General features: G+C 37.9%; 2 protein-coding genes across 2 annotated transcripts in view; one reads left to right on the forward strand and one right to left on the reverse strand.

Moving 5' to 3' along the window:
* KIAA2012 (KIAA2012 ortholog) overlaps positions 1-8,286 on the forward strand; it is a 110,140-nt gene extending 101,854 nt beyond the window's left edge. The window contains exons 20-25 of the mRNA XM_042995081.1: positions 935-1,134; positions 1,752-1,924; positions 2,728-2,947; positions 5,233-5,390; positions 5,814-5,850; positions 8,201-8,286. Coding sequence (XP_042851015.1) covers positions 935-1,134; positions 1,752-1,924; positions 2,728-2,947; positions 5,233-5,371 — 732 coding nt within the window. The 3' untranslated portion in view covers positions 5,372-5,390; positions 5,814-5,850; positions 8,201-8,286. The remainder of the gene's footprint in view (positions 1-934; positions 1,135-1,751; positions 1,925-2,727; positions 2,948-5,232; positions 5,391-5,813; positions 5,851-8,200) is intronic.
* Positions 7,969-19,537, reverse strand: part of SUMO1 (small ubiquitin like modifier 1) — a 28,420-nt gene continuing 16,851 nt past the window's right edge. The window contains exons 3-5 of the mRNA XM_007089983.3: positions 18,014-18,091; positions 15,409-15,480; positions 7,969-8,823 (exon numbers count right to left, since the gene is read on the reverse strand). Coding sequence (XP_007090045.1) covers positions 8,755-8,823; positions 15,409-15,480; positions 18,014-18,091 — 219 coding nt within the window. The 3' untranslated portion in view covers positions 7,969-8,754. The remainder of the gene's footprint in view (positions 8,824-15,408; positions 15,481-18,013; positions 18,092-19,537) is intronic.

The raw sequence follows: 19,537 nt of genomic DNA on the forward strand, positions 1-19,537 counted from the left end.
ATCATTATATTTTTCTTTATTTTATAATCCATGGTCTTCCAAAAAGGATTTCAGAAAGATCTTGACTTTATAGTTCCCAATATTCCCAGCTGCCTGGACTATGGAATTCTGCTCTACACCACAGATGAAAATTTTAAGCTGTGGGTAGAACATTCCTGAGCCTGCCAGAGAATCAGAATTTCTTAGCTTTATCGTTAATCCATAGTACTGTTCTGCCTCTGCACAGGCTAAAAAGCCAGGAAGTTTCACCCCAAGTTGGATACACCGAGCTCCCATAGAAGAGTTGCATTCAAAATTGCCCTTATGGCTTCTGACTGTGGCAGGGACGATAGGGAGAAAAAGAAAGCTAAAACACTCTTCACATAAACCGAGGGAACCTTTCACTGAGAAAGTGGGTTTGCATGGGATTAAATGTAAGTCTAACACATTTATATCTAAAACCGTCCCTGGTAAGATAGCCTTTATCTAGAACCTGTGGGTCCCAGGCCTGGCTTCACTAGGATCACCTGAGAAGCTTTTTAAAACCAAGGCCTCCCACCTAGATATTCCCATTGAATTGGTGGGTGGGGCCTTGGCCTCAAGTAATTTTTAAAAGCTCCTTACGTGTCTATAAAGTGCAGCTAGCGTTGAACTCCAGACATACGATGTGTCAGACATTATTTTGGCACTTTCACTAATTCAATTAATCCCAGTAACAGCCCCAAGAAGAAGACAATGTCAGGGAAATTAAGTTGTGACCTCCAAATCCTGAAGCAAGTAAGAAACTTGGACCCAGGCCAGTCAGACCCCAGAGCCCAAGCCAGAGGCTGCGGTCTGTGGGGAAAGCACTCAATGACTCCATCTCTGATGAGAGACAACGTACCCGGTGGGGTGGAGGAGGGCTCACCCTTGAGACACGCTCTCCCTTTCACTAAAGAGCACTCTGGTTCCACAGACCCTCCTCGCCAAGAGAGAGCAAGAAGCTTCCAGGGACAGGCTGCGAGCAGAGAGGGCTGAGATAAGACGCCTGGAGGTGGAGAGGAAGAGAAGGGAGCAGGAAGAGCAGAGGCAGCTCTTGCAGGAGCAGCTGGAGAGGGCAGAGAAGATGAAGGAGGAGCTGGAGCTGGAGCAACGTGCCCGTGCGGAGGAGATCCGGTGGGTGGAGCAGCGGGAGGCTGTGGCCACCCCAGGAGGCAGCAGGAAGAGGCCGGGGTTAACCTCCACCAGGGACAGAGTTGGTTCTGAGGCTAATGCCCGGTAGTAAAACAGCACATCTCATTTTCCTCTGTCGTCAGTTATCCTAGGAACAACCTGGCCCAAAGATCAGGTGTGGTGTCCTGACCATTAGAGTCTTCCTGGGAGGGCTTGGTGACGCAGCCCAGCAAACGTTTGTTGAGCCCCTACGACTGTCTGCCTTGCGCTAGATTCTCTCAGAGGCATTGACTCATCTAATTTAATATTCTTCTGTGAGACTGGAGTTTCAAGACTCATCTTGTAAGAATGGAAAATGAAGCTCTGGGAACTTAAGTCCCCTACCCCCAGAGCACAGGGCTGTCTGGTGAAACTTCAGGCTTCTGGTTCCGGGCTGGTTGTGCTCTTGCTTCTGCTCTTTACTCAGGCTTCCCTTAGAAACCCCACTGTCCTCTGAATGCGATGCTCCGTGTGGCCTGTAGCTGCAGGGCCTCCACCAGGGGCACTGCCTGCCAGCTAGTCTCGCAAGGTTGCCCCCGTGCTTTCCGCCATTTCCCTGACCATCTTGTGGGTTTTCTCAGGCTGAGGAAACAGAGACTCGAAGAAGAACGGCAGCGGCAGGAGGAGGAGGAGAGGAAGCAGCAGCTTCAGTTGCAAGTGGCCCAGGAGAGACTCCGGCAGCAACAGGACAAGTTCCGGAGGAAACTGCAAGAACTGCAGAGAAAAAAGCAGCAGGAGGAAGCCGAGAGGGCTGGTGAGGGACGTTCTGGAGGAATCTGCATCTCCTGTCTATCTGGGGCAGAAGTATTTTTATCCCACTGTGGGTGTTCACTTGAATCTCCCCAGAGTTATTCCTATCTAGGCCTAGTGTGTGAAGCACTCTAAATGTATAAGCTATTTTTTTTTCAAAGTGATTAATATGTGTGACTGCAGTGAGTTGAGCTAGAAGATCAAACTAAGACAGACTCACTTGTGGAAATGACTCTTGGGTCCCGCTCCCAATTCAGTCATCTCCCAAACTGGGATTCTGCCCCTCCCATTGCCCTTTCAGCATTGCTCAGGAGGTGCCTAAATTGGAGACATAGCCCTGCCCCTTGCTTCTTTCCCTAGCAGATAGAAACAAAACATCCGGATAGCTTCAGGGCAGGCTTTCAGGTGCTTAAATGTAGAATCTCTACTGCCTCACTTTTGAGGAAGTAGAAGGAACGTCAGTAGAGGACACTCTTTATAGGCTGGTCAGTCCAGCTGAGTAAGCACCCGGATTCTCCAGACCCCGATCTGACGCCCTTCTCCAATGATCTGCATACCACCTGTGAGCACCCCAGGCTCTGGAAAATTCTCCCCTAAGGTTTTGTACTAATTGCACAGTGTAGGTGCTTGACACTTAAGGACTCTTAAATTTATAATTTAACCCCAATATGATCCCCACAGAGGATCTGGCAGCCTGCTGGCAGGTAGGCAGCACAATCTCACGGGGAGTCCCTGGGAATCAGTGAGAGAACTGTTTTCTCCAGTAATGAGACCCCTGATGAGCCTACCCCCTTTTCTATTCTGCAGAGGCTGAGAAGCAAAGGCAGAGGGAATTGGAAATACAGTTAGCAGAAGAACAAAAACGCCTGATGGAAATGGCTGAAGAAGAACGCCTAGAATACCAGCGGAGGAAACAGGAAGCAGAAGAGAAGGCTCAGCAGGAAGCAGAGGAGAGAAGGCAAAGGGAAGAGGAAGCAGCAAGGCTGGCCCTGGAGGAAGCTATGAAACAGGTGCAGGAACAAGCCAGGTAGGGGCTATTTGGGCAACAGTTGCCATAAGGGGATTGTTTCAAGGTCTTGATTCCCTGGTGCTAGTACTACACTTGCACTGCCTTTGGACAAGTGAAGTTCTCCCACTTTCCATAAGCATGTTTTGGAAGAGCTAAAAAACAAAAGGCTCTTTTGCTGCAAATGTCACAGAATTGCTTCATGGCTTATATAACTTGTATTGAAGCTGAGAGTTTAGATTTCATCTATCTCAGCCCTCTGGTTTACAGATGAGAAAACTGAGTCCCGAAGAAGGGAAGGATCTTGATCAAGGCCCAATAGTGTTAGAGGCAGTACCAGGACCACATCTTAGACCCCTGATTCTGAACCACTGTCCTTGGTATTTTTTGGTTACCTATTGTAACCACTGGGAATTCAGGAGTGAGCAAGACAGATGTCTCTTCTCCCATGGCATTTATATTCTAGTGCTGGGGCAGGGAGACAAATAAATAAAAATAAAGATTTTTTTTAGCCAGTAACAGATGCTATACAGAAAACATTTTAAACATGTGATAGGATTGCAGGAGGCTTAGGTTAGATTGGTCAGCCAGGGCAAAACTTCTCAGAAAAAGTGGATATAAGGTGAGACCTGAATGACAAGGAGTTAGCCACATAAACATCTGGAAGAAAAATATTCTACAGGCAAACAGTAAGCGCAAAGGTTCAAAGGAAGGAGACTGGCATGTTGGAAGAATAAAAGAAAGTCAGTATGGCTGGAATGAAGTGAACAAGGCACAAAGAATACTTTCAGATGAGGTCATATTAGTAAGCTAAGACCAGATCTCATGAGAGCCTTGTTAGGAGAAATAGCACAGAATTAGTTAGTTCTCAAAGGCCAATGACATTTTCCCCCTTTTCTCTAAAAATAGTAATGATCATTTCATCATCTTTGATAATAGAATTTCTTGAGAAATGTGGTTTCAACTTTTTTTTAAGAAAGAACTTTTTTGTTTACTTTTTTAAAATATTAGAGAGAGGGCATGTGTACAAGGGGGGTTAGGGGCAGAGAGAGAGGGAGAGAGAGAATCCCAAGCAGGCTCTGCACTGTCAGCACAGAGCCCAACACATGGCTGATCTCATGAGCTGTGAAATCATGACCTGAGCTGAAATCAAGAAGTGGACGTTTAACCAACTGAGCCACCCAGGCGCCCCTCAACTGACTTTTTAAATTTTTTTTTTTAACGTTTTATTAATTTTTGGGACAGAGAGAGACAGAGCATGAACGGGGGAGGGGCAGAGAGAGAGGGAGACACAGAATCAGAAGCAGGCTCCAGGCTCTGAGCCATCAGCCCAGAGCCCGACGCGGGGCTTGAACTCACCGACCGCGAGATCATGACCTGAGCTGAATTCAGACGCCCAACTGACTGAGCCACCCAGGCGCCCCTCAACTGACTCTTTAAAAACTAGGTCTTCTATAGTTGCTTTCTCTTGTATTTCTACTCCTTAGTGAAAGCAACAAATAGACATCCCCCTTTAGAACTATCAAAATTGAAGGGCAAAGAAGCACAACACAGAAAACCATGTGAGTCCAATCTTGACTGTAAACAGTTTACTCCCTGGAATGTATTTTCTACAACTTAAGCTGAATGTAAACTCTTTAAGGGACCAAAAAGAGAAGGCAGCCAGAACAATTCTATTTTGAGGTTTTCCACCTAACCTGAGTTGTTCCTCTCCTGGACTTTACTCAGATGTTTTTTTGTTGTTTTCCAGCTGTTGTGTGAACTACAAAACAGATCGTTAGAGAAGTCTTGATTCAATTTCAAAATTATGTATTCCATGTATCACAGCAGCAGGACTGGGTTCTTAAGTATTGAGACCAAAAGCAAGCGAAACAATGTTGTAAGGCTAGTCCAAGTAGCTGAAAGCAGGAAACCTAGTGACTAAAGTGGTGTGTGAGGGGTAGAGTCTCACTCCACCAAGGGTTAGAACTTGATCCCAGCTGGCTTTACTTCATCTTCACTTCTGTGACTTTGGCCCAGGTACTTTTAACTTCTCTGGTCTGTTTCATCTCTAAAGCAAGGGAGTTCCTTCCAACAAGACAAGTTTAAGAACTTTGAGTTTGCCCTTTCCTTTAACTTTCCCAGAAGGTTCATGAAACTCTAAACCTCATGTGTAAAGTTACTAAATGAATAGAGTATAATCTTCCACTAAAATGAAAGATCAGTAGTCTGATGGTTGCTCAAATCAAAAGTTTTTCTACTGGCTTATAGGGACTATTTCTAAGATGTTTAATCATACTGGGATTGTGGGTGGGTTGTCTCCCTAGGCAAAAAGCTGCTTTGAAGAAACATCTTCAGTTCCACCAAGAACTCTCTAAGGAAGCCAGTGGCCTACAGTGGACACAGAACATTTCCAGATCATGGGTGTTCTCTTACTTCCAATTCCTACAAATACCCAAACCTTAAGGCTAGAAGAAACTTAAAAGTAAGTTGGGAGGTGGTGACAGAAAAAGAGAAACTTCTGTAATGAAGTTGCATTTCATTTGGTTCACCTCAACCCACACCTAGCTTCACTCTAGGACCTCCATTCCCACCACCCTTCCCCACCACACATAATTAAAGTCTTCACTCACCTAAATCCATTATGTTCTGTAGAACCCCATAAATCCAGAAACTTTAGTGCCTAAAACTGCCCAATAATTTCATTTGTTTGAATTTCAGCAAATTCAGTTTAATTTCAGTTAGTAAAACACTAACATCATCTTAGGATAGTCAAAGTATTTGATTTCACAATGTGTCTGAAAGAGTTGATAAAATGGAAATTCCATAATGCAAATAATTCTGAATAGGTTAAGGAGTTAATTCATATATACATACTCTTTATAAGGCAAAATCACATCTATTTCAGGCTAAACATCTAAAATATGCTGCCTGTTGAAAACAAGGTAAGCACTTGATAAATGTTCATCATTTGAGTAAAATTAGCTGTTTTGTGAGGGTATTCTCACTTCCTCAAAGTATAGATTCTAGAGCTGCACTGGTTTGTAAGTAGCCACATGTAACTATTTCAATGTTAAAACATTCAATTTTCCATTCACAATAGCCACATTTCAAGTGCTCAATAGCCACATGTAGCTACTGGCTACCTTACTGGACAGTACAGATGTAGAACATTTCCATCATCATAGAAAGTTCTACGGGACAGCACCATTCTAGACTCTTGATAATTAACAAATCTTGAGGGTCTGTTTCTGTGCCTTTAAGATCCAACCACTCACATAATTTCCCCATTTTTAAAATCATATTGACACTATTAAGGAATAGACTTAATTTTTAACATCTCTTTAAATATCAGTAAGTAGTATCTGTCATAGAATTATCATCAAAAGGTATGAAAGATCATTACAAGATCTATAAAAGGATGTTAGAGCAAGCAGTATCTGAACCAGAATTTTCCCACAATTTCCTTTGGCCCTACTCTGTATCTGTCTGCAACTGAAAAAGTATTTACAGATGATTCCCTCAAATTTCTCACCAATGCTTGTAAAGTATTTACTCACTATAGGAACTGTATTTCTACAATCCTGATGTCAAGCTTAATTTCAAGTCTGTATTGCTGACTTGCTGTATTGCTTTATGTAAAAAATAAATTAAATGGCCAAAACACTATCAATCATAGTAATTTTAAGTATGTCACAAAATTTCTCAAAATTGTCCATCCTACTTGCACATTCATTCATTCATTCGAGTCATTCAGTAATACTTAAGCAGATGAGAAAGGAGCATGTCAAATAATACAAGAACAGAAGAAAGAACACTCAAGGAAAACATCCTTGTGGGGGAAATTCCCATTACTGACTTTATTTTCTACCTTCTTTTACAAATTGAGGATGTTGCAGTCAAGCACCAGGTAGAGCAGCTACACTAAATGTTATTCAAAGTCCCTTCCAAATCTGATATTCTATTAAACTGTCGCTATGAAAGTCCTATTTTATCAGCACTACTACACCAGATAAGCACATATCAGTAAGTTAACCATAGCAGAATGCAATGCATTTTAGAAGAATCTGATAAACTAAAAATAAGATTATTTCCCCAGTACCTAAGCTCCACCACCTAAATGCTGAGAACCTTCAGAGATGCAAACAAAATTAAGACACCAAACTATATACTTACACATTCTGGATAGCTCAAATAGCCTTATCAAGTTTGTTACTCAGGGCTGACAGAAATATGCAATTCAATGAGGATTTTCCAGAAATGGGCCTAATTCCTAGTCACTATTTAAATGCCAGGTGACAGTCTAAAGGCTCTATTTTACCTAGACTATATACGTATAACACAAGTAATTTTTCAGCTAGGGTCAGACTTAGGAATTTTAAGGCAAGCCAACTATTTCTCAACAGGTGACTTGAGTAGGGTTATATAAGCTGTAACAATTTTTATAAAATGTACTAGAGACAGGTTTCACCTGTTCTTCTAAAGTACTCAGATGACTATTCTATCTAGGATGACATGAAATTAAATTATGTGTATGCATACATATACTAAATTCTGTGATTCATTAGAGTTAAAAGGTTATGCTCTCTAATAGGAACTAATTTGGTACTTTAGTTTTACAGAGATTAAATATTTAAGATATAAAGAAATAAAAGGAAAATATAAACAAAGTATACCAAACTTTAACTAAGCAGAGAACATTTTGTAAATTGTTAAAGGAAAAACTTAAAATTATCAATATAAATCAATTAATAATTTTTGGCATGCCCATTTATCCAATATGATTGGGTAACTAGATCATATATATGCACCATACAAGAATACCAAGTTTTTAAAAAAAACAGAACACTGAGTATTTAAGAAGGTAGTGTGGCCTTAATTAAATCCTTGATTCAAAGGCACTTCAGTAACTTTCAGTGCTTCAAAGTCATGATCATCATCACTGTACAGTACTGAAAAATTTATTTGTACCACGTACAAACAATAATTTCCAGTATTATGCAAAAAAGACCTTATGTTTTAAGCATTTTCTTTTTTCTTTCTATACAATTAAAAATAAAATGAACATTAGTACGGTTTTTACAAATATTTTGTTTATTTTAATGAAGCTGGTACAGACAATGTCCATTTAAAACCCATATCCCAGGCCAAAAAGTACAAATAAAATCAAAAAGAGCAGTGTTCTGTTGAATACACTTCTGCATGAATAACTTTATTAACTGCTAATGAAAATTAGAACTTTTCTGGGATCTTCTGACAAGACTTTTCTTTTATCTTAAAATGCTTTCTCTTCAGTGAAGCCATCTTTGGAGTTAGTCATTACTCTCACGATCTCTGTCATCTCGACTCCAGCCTGCTATTTCTCTTCTTTTGGTCCAGACCCTCAAATTTTAAAAGAAGCTTCAAGTTAAGGAAAAGTCATTTTTCCACAGTTCAGTTCTCTGAAAAACTTCCATCTCCCACTGAAAGTCATAGTCCAGGAGTGAAGCAATCACATACTAGAACTTCAGGGCCAAATGGAAAGTCATTATGAACACTCGCATTGGTCGATCTTATTTATCACAAGCCTGAAAATGCACAGTCCTGGAAAAGGTGGTGGCCTCTCTGTGCACACATGTAATTTTTTTAAAAAGGAGAGGGTGATATGAAGGGGGCTGAGGTTTGATCACCAAAAATCAGCACAATGAAAACAAGTGATAATGAATAATGGGCACTAGAATTCAAATTACCAGATGTTTTAAAGAGATGGGGTGCCAGTTTTCATTTTCGTTTTGAACACCACATTACAAAAGAACTATTTTTAAAAATAAAAAAGGATTGAGGGTAAAGAAAAAAAATAAAAAGAATATCTAAATCGTTGAATGACCCCCTGTTTGTTCCTGATAAACTTCAATCACATCTTCTTCCTCCATTCCCAGCTGTAAAAGAGGGGGAAAAATATGTTAGAATACAAAAGCACTATTTTTTAACTGGCGGCAATTATGTGGCCACTGTTTTACTGTTTTAAAGTGCAAAAAAATGCTGAAGTGATCCACAGTTACCCTGTTCTAAGATTAAGAATCTGGGTTTCCTTTTTTTTTTTTTTTTTAATGTTTATTCATTTTTGAGAGAGAGAGAGAGAGAGAGAGAGAGAGAGAGAAGGTGGGGGAGGGACAGAGAGAGGGGGAGACACAGAATCCGAAGCAGGCTCCAGGCTCTGAGCTGTCAGCACAGAGCCTGACACGGAGCTTGAACCCACAAACCATGAGATCATTACCTAAGCTGAAGTCAGAAGCTTAACCAACTGAGCCACCCAGGCACCCCAAATCTGGGTTTCCTTTAATATAAAGAACATAGAGGTATATCTGTCCTCCTGATTCTATGAAGTCATTCATCTGACCCAGCTGAGCCAAATTCACCTCCTAATTTACTTAGCATATAAAGTGTGTTTTTTAAAAGTACCTCAAAAAGAGCTTCAAATCTAATGAAACATGTATTTAAGTTTAAGCAACAGTTTGATAGTGTGTATTTTCTAAAACATCATTTTTTACTTCTAGATGTAATTACCTTATAGAATCTCTTTCATTTATTTCAAAAAAACCTGATCTCACTTTGAAATATATGTGGTTTTAGTTAGAAAAATACTACATAAAGATTCATTTCTAAGTAGTTTGCTTTGTCATCTACAATTCCTTCTGGCATATAACTATTAGTTTTTGGTAGTGACCACTCTCAATATAGAAACGTTATCCATACATCTACTGTTACTTGATAACTCCAATTTTATACGCTAGATTTGTCAGCCTAGCCCTTCTCAATTCTTAAAGAAAAAAAAGGGAATCCTTCAAAATGCCTTTTACAGAACACTAATAAGCAAAGTAGAGGCAATTATTGTGTGGTTGTTTGTTTTTAATGTGTTTATAAGCACTGAAATATTCTGGAATTTTTTCATAAAGACATTAACATGGTTGCCTCTGAGAAATGGGAATGTAGAGATATTCAGAGATATTCAGAGTGGTAATTACTTCCCACTTTATATACTTCGGTATTTTGTTTTATTACTTTTAACTATGATTATTCTTTATTTTAAAAAAGAGTACATAAAGGGGCATGGTGTCATATAGAAACCTAAGTATGACCCTCAGTGAGGGTAAAGGACCATGAATCTGTTGATTCTGTTGTGCCATCAGGGTTCAGAAGCACTGTAACAGGCACACTGAAAACAAAAACTAGCCATTGTTTCCACTAAACTACAGTGGATCACAAAAGCAAATGAAAAATAAAGGAAAGTCTAAGATCAGTGAGAAAAGTTATAGGTGACATTTTTGGTGCAGAATTACAAAATATGAAAAGATACTCTAAGAAATCTAAAAATAAAACAGACATGGGGGCACCTGAATGGTTCAGTCGGTTGAGTGTCCAACTTGATTTCGGCTCAGGTCATGATCTCACAGTTCCTCCATTCAAGCCCTGCACAGGGCTCTGTGCTGAGAGCAAAACATGCTTGTGATTCTCTCTGCCCCTCCCCCACTCTCTTTCTCTCTCAAAATAAATAAACTTAAAAAAAAACTAGACATGGATTTAGGACTTTTTAAGTGATTCAGGCTGGCTCTAGTGTTATGGATATCTTGGTTGTGGTCTATTTATGAATGTTAAAATAATTATTAAAGATGCTGGGGCGCCTGGGTGGTTCAGCTGGGTAAGCCTCTGACTTCAGCTCAGGTCATGATCTTGCAGTTTATGGGTTCAAGCCCTGCGTCAGGCTCTGTGCTGACAGCTCAGACCCTGTAGCCTGCTTCGGATTCTGTGTCTCCCTCTCTCTCTACCCGTCCCCTGTTCACTGTCTCTCTCTCAAAAATAAATAAACACTAAAAAAAAAAGATGCTATTAAAACAATTTTATTTATTATTTAAAGATTTTTTAAAGTAATCTCCACACCCAAAGTGGGGCTCGAACCACAACCCCAAGATCAAGAGTTGCATGCCACTGACTGAGCCAGTCAAGTGCCCCAAACTAAATTTTAATTGCACATATAGCCCGATAAATAACAGCAAGGAATAAAATGCCAAACATTACAAGATGCCTTTAAGTCAGGAAGGTAGCAAATATCCTTCATCTATGGAAAATAGGAAGCAATCAGCTTCAAGAAGTTAGGGGATTACTCCCTAAATACCTATTGTCTCACTCTGCCCCATTATGCTTCTGAAAAGATAATCTCATAATAATAGCGAGGAATGAGTCACTAAAATGTAGTAAATATCTACTGTGTTGAAGAGATTATGTCAAATTAGGACAGGGAAAATACAAGATGAGTATTTTATATCTTATTGTGCCAGACATTAAGAAAGTACTCAAGGGGCACCTGGCTGGTTCAGTCGGTGGAGCATGAGACTCAATTGCAGGATTGTGAATTCAAGCCCCACATTAGGTGCAGAAATTACTTTAAAAAGAAAATCTTAAAAAAAAAAAAAAAAAAAAAAAAGAAAAAGGAAGAAAGAAGGTACTCAATAAAGTAGGTAGATATTAAACCAGGAAAAAGTTTGATGACAAAGAGGATATTCATGTAGTTTCAAAGTATGTCCCCACAAATTACAACAGGAAAAGTAACAACTACATTGTAAAGAAAAACAAAACAGTTAAACTGAGTGATAAAAAAAAACATTATCAATAAGGGACTTCATGTATTCCAAATGCTATACCCTAAGAAAGACACATCACCATTTACGTAGTATTCCAGCCCAAAATACATAACTTAAATGTTAGTCATAAGGAAACCAGTCCAAATTGAGGGACTTTCTAGAAAATAACTGGTTTGTATCTTTTTAACAATGTAAACGTCATGAAAGACAAAGATAGATTGAGGAACTGTTCCAAATTAAAGATGATTCAAGAGACACCTAAATAAAATATCTTGATACTGAACTGGATCCTGTGATAGAGAAAATTTGTTATAGAAGACATAATTGGGACAAATGACAAAATCAGGTTGTAAAGTATTCTAACAGTTGTAAGTGTCCTGAATTTGATTAAGAGTACTGTGGTTATGTAAAGGAGTATACTTGTTCTTAAGAACTACACACTAAAATATTAAGTAGTAAATGACCATGGTGTATGCAACCTAACTCCCACATGGTTCTGGTAATAAATACACACACATATACATGGGCGAGAGAAATAATTAAGTAAAGGTAGAAAATGTTAAAAATAAGCCAATCTAGGTGGAAGCAAGTATAATTTTTAGTACTATTCTTGCAAGTTCTCTGTAAGATGAAAATCATTTCAAAATAATAACTTGAAAAAAGATGGAGACATGTTAAAAAGAATACAGACACCAACTTGAAGGGGCCCACAATGGCTGCTATCTAAAGAATATTCTCAGAGTTTCAATATCTCCCCACAAATTACTTACTAATTAAAAAGGAAAATGGTAGGGGTGCCTATGTGGCTCAGTTGGTTGGGTGTCTGACTCTTGATTTCGGCTCAAGTCATGATCCCAGGGTTGTGGGATTGAGCCCCACACCGGGCTCTGCACTGAGCGTGGGGCCTGCTTAAGATTCTTTCTCCCTCTTCCCCTCTTCCCTGCTCATACTCTCTCAAGAAAAACTTAAATTTAAAAAATACAAAAAATAAGATAAGAAGGAAAGTGGTAACTTTACAATGAACAAATCTGGCAGTTACCACCTTAACTAAAGTTGACCAAAGTTAATGTTACCGTAACAGGACAAATGGACATCACCTACCTCCTGATGTGATTGATACACTCAGAAGTACATAATAGCTTCACTCTGTGCTGCTCCTACCAAAAATGCAAAACTGCATCTAATCATGAAGAAACATCAGACAAACCAAAATTGAAGGACATTCTAAAACATGGCCTGAACTCTAAAAAATGTCTGTCTGAGGGGCATCTGGGTGGCTCAGTCGGTTAAGCATCCAACTTCGGCTCAGGTCAGGATCTCACAGTTTGTGAGTTTGAGCCCCTTGTCAGGTTGTGCTGACAGCTCAGAGCCTGGAGCATGCTCCAGATTCTGTGTTTCCCTCTCTCTCTCTGCCCCTCCCCCACTCACACTCTCACTGTCTCTCGAAAATAAACATTAAAAAAAAATTAATAAAATAAAAAATGTCCATCTGATGAAAAAGAGGGTAATAACTAGTTAGAATATACTAATCCCCTAATAAGGGATCCTAGGTCAAGTTTTTTTTAAAAAGGCTATAAAGGACCTCACTGGGATAAATGGCAAAATCTGACTATTCTGATTGCATACTTGATAACAGTATTGTATCAATGTCAAATCTCCCATATTTGATCATTTAACTGTGGCTCTTAGGAGGGAACACTAAAATATTCAGGAGTAAAGGGTCATGATATCTACAAAATTAATCTCAAATAATCCATCAATGATAATATGTAATATAGAGAAACTGATCAAGCAAATGCATCACAGTATTAATAATTGATGAATCTAATGAGAAGGTTATACGGGAGAATATTATACTAGTCTTATAACAATTCCAAGTTTGAAATATTTTCAAAATAAAAAACTAATAGGGGCATCTAGGTGGCTCAGTCAGTTCAGCGTCAAACTCTTGATTTCAGCTCAGGTCATTATCTCAGGGCCATGGGATCAAGCCCCACGTCAAGCTCCGTGATGAGCATGGAACCTGGTTGAGACTCTCTCTCCCTCTCTTCTCCTCTCTCTCCCCCTCCCTCTACTCCACTCACACTCTAAAATTAAAAAAAAAAAAAAATTAGTAATAACCATATATTGTTCCCACTATCAGAAATATCAGAAATGTTATTTTGTATTTGGAGGGGGAAATCTGTATAAATGTAAATAGATGTTGGGAATGAAAGCTGGTGCAGCCACTCTGGAAAGCAGTATGGAGGTTCGTCAAAAAACTAAAAATAGAACTACCCTATGACCCAGCAATTGCACTACTAGGCATTTATCCACGGGATACAGGTGTGGTGTTTCGAAGGGACACATGCACCCCCATGTTTATAGCAGCACTATGGACAATAGCCAAAGTATGGAAAGAGCCCAAATGGCCACTGATGGATGAATGGACAAAGAAGATGTGGTATACATATACAATGGAGTATTACTCAGCCATCAAAAAGAATGAAATCTTGCCATTTGCAACTACATGGATGGAACTGGAGGGTATTATGCTAAGTGAAATTAGAGAAAGACAAAAATCATATGACTTCACTCATATGAGGACTTTAGGAGACAAAACAGATGAACAGAAGGGAAGGGAAATAAAAATAATATAAAAACAGGGAGGGGGACAAAACATAAGAAACTCATAAATATGGAGAACAAACTGAGGGTTACTGGAGGGGTTTGTGGGAGGGGGGATGGGCTAAATGGGTAAGGGGCATTAAGGAATCTACTCCTGAAATCATTGTTGCACTATATACTAATTTGGATGTAAATTTAAAAAAATAAAAAATTAAATTAAAAAAAATAATAAATAAATAAATGGATGTGCACATTCACAATCTCTCTCATACTTTATTATTTTCAGATGCTTCTAAGGGAAGGGGGGTATATAAAAAAGAAAAGAGACCATACAATGAAACAAACGAATACACAGAAGCATTAAAAACATAAATCAAGATGACAGAGCCAAATATATTAATATACACTAAGCTTTTGTATTAAGTTCTCAAAATGGGCCAAAGATCAAAGATCAAACTTGAACCATTAAGGTCACCAGCACCATGAAAGTGTACCAGAAATCTACCAAATTTGAGGAACACCTATTCCTCTTCAAAACAATGTACGTGCCTTATGATGATTTCAGTACTCAATTCCCACTTGCCACCTCTTTTTTTTCTAAACATTTTTTTTTTTTAATTTATCTATTTTGAGAGAGAGAGCATGCAAGCATGGGGTGGGGGGGGGGGGTGGGGGGGTGGTGAGGAGACAGACTCCCAAGCAGGTTCCACACTGTCAGTGCAGAGTTCGATGTGAGGCTCCAACTCACAAACCATTAGATCATGACCTGAGCTGATCAAGAGTTGGACGCTTTTAGCTGACTGGGCCACCCAGGCACCCCTCACCTCTTTTTTTTTTTTTTTTTTTTTAAGATTTTGTTTTTAAGTAATCTCTATACCCAATGTAGAGCTCGAATCTTGCATGCTGTACTGACTAAGCCACCCAGGCGCCCCTCCACCTCTCTTTTTATTGGCAATTTTTAAGGCAATATATGGGAAGTTCAACCCAAAAGACTATCTTTCTCTCTGACAAATCATATACCACTTAAATCAGAAAATATTCAAGAAAGGATAGTTTAATACCAGTGAACCAATGATTCAATGCAGAATTTAACATTTTGGGGGAACACCTGGGTGACTCAGTCAATTGAGCATCTGACTCTTCATCTCAGCTCAGGTCTTGATATCAGGGTTTTGAGTTCAAGACTCACACGGCTCCACACTGGGTGTGGAGCCTGCTTAAAAAAAAAAAAGGAAAGAATTTAACATTTTTTTCACCCAAAGAAGAAATTATACTCACTTCTTTTGGAGTGTGATTATCAGCAATTCTCTGACCTTCAAAGAGAAACCTGAGTGAATTCATTGGAACTCCCTAAAAAGGTAAAAACAAAAAAACAAAAACAAAAACAAAACCATATATATATATATATATATACACACACACACAACACACACACAAATCTTAAAAGAGATAGTAGGAACTTTGATGCACAAAAAGCAAACATGAGAGCTTCAACAGAATACACTGAACGTAAAGCATATCTATCCTATCATAATTACCATTTATTGAGTACCACCTATTTGCTGGGCCCTCCCTATACCAAGTATTTCACATACATAATCATGTTCATCACAACAATCCTGGAAGGTAGGTATTATCACCTTATATTCACTTTATAGGTAGGGAATCTAAGGCATGGTAAGGTCATACAGGCCAGATACCAATTTAAGGCCCATCTGTTCTTAAACCTGTGCTCTTAACCACTATTCTATAGTTTCCTCTAAAACCTGTATGCTAACATAAAAGATAAAATCAGAAATTGGATAAGCACTCTCACTAGTTTCCACCTATACAATCAAAATTAGTTTTAAGCAGATTAAATCACATATATATGGTAAAGCACAGTAGCTAGCCAAGTAAGCTACAGTAAACCTGTGATGACACAGACAGCACTATAACTATCAACTATTCAACAAAAAGAGCTAAAAGCAAAGAAATGACTCATTTAAAGAAAAACTGCTTCACTAGTAAGTATAAATCAAGAATCATTTTAGTCTAAAAATAGAAAAATTAAAACTATCTTCCAAGCAGTATATACATAAATATATGAGACCCTGCAAACTTATCCTTCATTTGATTTTAAATTCTTTCTAGGCTTATATAAAATAATAAACATAACTGACAAGGGCAAAATATTCTTTGTTTTAATTACAGAATCTTTTAAAAAACATTATCTTGTGCTGAAGTCAAAAAGAAACCAGTCTATAACATCAAAATTGAAAAATGACTCAATAATTACTTTATATACTTTTCAATCTCTATTGCATGTTACATACTTCAGAAAAATTAAGTTTCCTGTTCCTTGTATATCAGTAAATACAAGAAAAAATTATCAAGCCTCTTTGCACGAAGCATAAAAACTTTTCTGAAGACTGTAAAGTATACTCTGAAGCATAAATAGGAAAGTTAAACCCCCAAACCCACCATCTTCAATCTTGGATCAAAGTTTAGCTTTCACTTTAGCACTGTGATTTACCTCTTTACTTTGCATTGTTCTTCCTCAGTAACCAACTCCATCATCTATAGATGGGGTGAAAAGACTAGCTGTTGTGAGGATTAAAAGGCAATGTCTTTAAGGACCAAGCATAGTGCACTTAACATATGTTCTTTCCCCTGTGAACATCTCCATTTTAGCTCCCAGCAATATTATTAAAATGTGAACTAGCTGAGCGCCAATTAATCAGATTTTAGTGAGTTTAACCACTAACATCAAAAACAAAGAAATATTTGTTTTACTCACCCTAACACCTAAGTGATCTCTTTTCTTCTGGCAAAATGATTTTTATGTTGGTTACAAATTTGAACTATAAAAAGCAAGGTTTCTAAACATAAAACCTATAATACCTAAGTTAATATCATGTAATATAATTATTAAAATCTTGGTTGTCTCCTATAAATACTAATTACAATTACATTTTCTATATTATTGATAATAATGATTAACATTCATTGGGCATTTTTAAGCATGTTAACAGCTTTATGTAGGTTATCTTCATGAGATAGGTACTACTATAATGTTCCCATTCTACTGAGGGAGAAACAAGGCACATAACTTGTCTAAGATCCCACAGTCAGACAGTAGTAGAGCCTGAATTTGAATCCAGGCAGGTTAAAGAATTATTGATTTAATAATCGAGCTCATGAAGGCCAGGATCTGAGAATTTATATTAATAAATAAGCCTTCTTTATGATTTAAAAACATTTTTTAATGTTTATTTATTTTTTGAGATAGAGCATGAGCAGGGGAAGAGAGACGAGACACAGAATCTAAAGCAGGTTCCAAGCTCTGAGTTGTGAGCACAGAGCCCAACGCAGGGCTCAAACTCACGAACCATGAGATCATGATCTGAGCTGATGTTGGACGCTTAACCAACTGAGCCACCCAGGTGCCCCTGATTTTTTTACAGGAGAGAAAATTCCTTCATGTTGAAAATACATAATGTAATTAGCAGTAACCTGTAGTACTATATATAAAGATAATAAACTAATAATACTAGTACTTACATTTAACATATGGCTACCTTGGTTAAAAACAAGGAAATTTCATAGTGATCACCAAAAATTACTTGCCTTTACTGTTACATACACTGGTAAGCCATTAAAATAGAAATATTCATATAGCTATTATTACAACTCCGAATCACTTTTCAAAACAGTTCCACAAACCTTATGAATTTAAATTCTGAAATGGGCCACAATGGGGAAAAAGGCAATTAAGGTATAGTTTTTTCCTTTGGCTGCTAATGGTGAAAATAATAAAAGATCATTTTTCTTTTAACAACCTTTCTTACAAGAAAAATTAATGACATATAAAACATTGTATCTTATATCATTACATACAAACCTGTCTTTGACAGTATGATTCTTTGAGTTTCTTGAGATGTGTTGTCATTTTCACTTTGAAGTGAATCTCACTGCTATCCTAAGGAGATGAAAGAACAATAATTATCCCTTTGTGTAAACTATTTGCTTTGCTTGAAAAAAATTATTTAATTATACATATAGTACAAATAGAAACATAAACCCTGTCACTTTCCCACCGAAATACTCTTTTTAAAATACATGAATATATATATATACGTGTATATATATATGTATATATATATATATATATGTATATATATATACATACATACATATTCTTTTTAACATTCCTAACAGGGTTTATTAGAATACTCTAAGCATCCTCAAAGTTACTTAATGTCCATTTCAAAAGAAATTTACAGTCTGTCCTGGATGTTAAAATTAGCAGTATAAATAAAAACATGTATATCAAAGAATGTATTCCTTCATAGTTACATGTCTATTCTATTTTCAAAATAAAGAGAAGTTAAACTATCACAAACACCCAAAAGCAACTCAAAACAAAAAGTACCCCCCCAACAACTGAAGCACTGTTGAAGGTGGTCAAACCTATAAGAGAAGCATATACCATAAAATAACAGACAAGAAATTCATTTCTGTCACAAAGTCACCCCAGAGTCTGGTTTCTCTCACATAAGTAACATGAATAAGAACCTGAGTGAGTCAAAGTAATTTATGGCACCAGGTTCTTTTCTTCTACCCAGACTGCCAAACAAACCATCAGGCAACCATCCAAAAAAAAAAACAAAACAAAACAAAAAACAAACAAACAAAAAAACCCAATACTGGGGGGTGCTTAGGTGGCTCAGTTGTTGAGCATCTGATTCATCATTTAGGCTCAGGTCATGATCTCAGGGTCATGGATTTCGCTTAGCGTAATACCCTCCAGTTCCACCCATGTAGTTGCAAATGACAAGATTTCATTCTTTTTGATTGCAGAGTAATACTCCATTGTGTATGTATGCCCATCTTTATCCATTCATCCTCGATGGGCATTTGGGCTCTTGCCATACTTAGGCTAATGTCGATAGCACTGCTATGAACATTGGGGTGCATGTGCCCCTTCAAAACAGCACACCTGTATCCCTTGGATAAATACCTAGTAGTGCAATTGCAGGGTCGTAGAGTAGTTCTATTTTTAATTTTTTGAGGAACCTCCATACTGTTTTTCAGAGTGGCTACACCAGTTTGCATTCCCATAAATCAATAATTCTTAAAAGTGTAATTCATGGCATAGAACATATAGATCAATGTTAGAATAAACTGACAGCCCAAAAATAAAGCTACATATATCTATAGTCAAATGATTTTTTGCAAGGATGCCAACCAACTCAATGGGAAAACGATCGACTTTTCAAACAGTAGTTTGGGACAAATGGATAGCCACATGCAAAAAAAAAAAAAAAAAAAAAGTTAGAATCTACCTCAAACTAACACAAAAAGTACTCAAAATCATCAAAAACTTAATGTTAAGAACTAAAACCATAAAAATTTTAGAAAAATC

The sequence above is a fragment of the Panthera tigris genome, chromosome C1, assembly GCF_018350195.1.
Source record: "Panthera tigris isolate Pti1 chromosome C1, P.tigris_Pti1_mat1.1, whole genome shotgun sequence".
Classification (NCBI taxonomy): domain Eukaryota; kingdom Metazoa; phylum Chordata; class Mammalia; order Carnivora; family Felidae; genus Panthera; species Panthera tigris.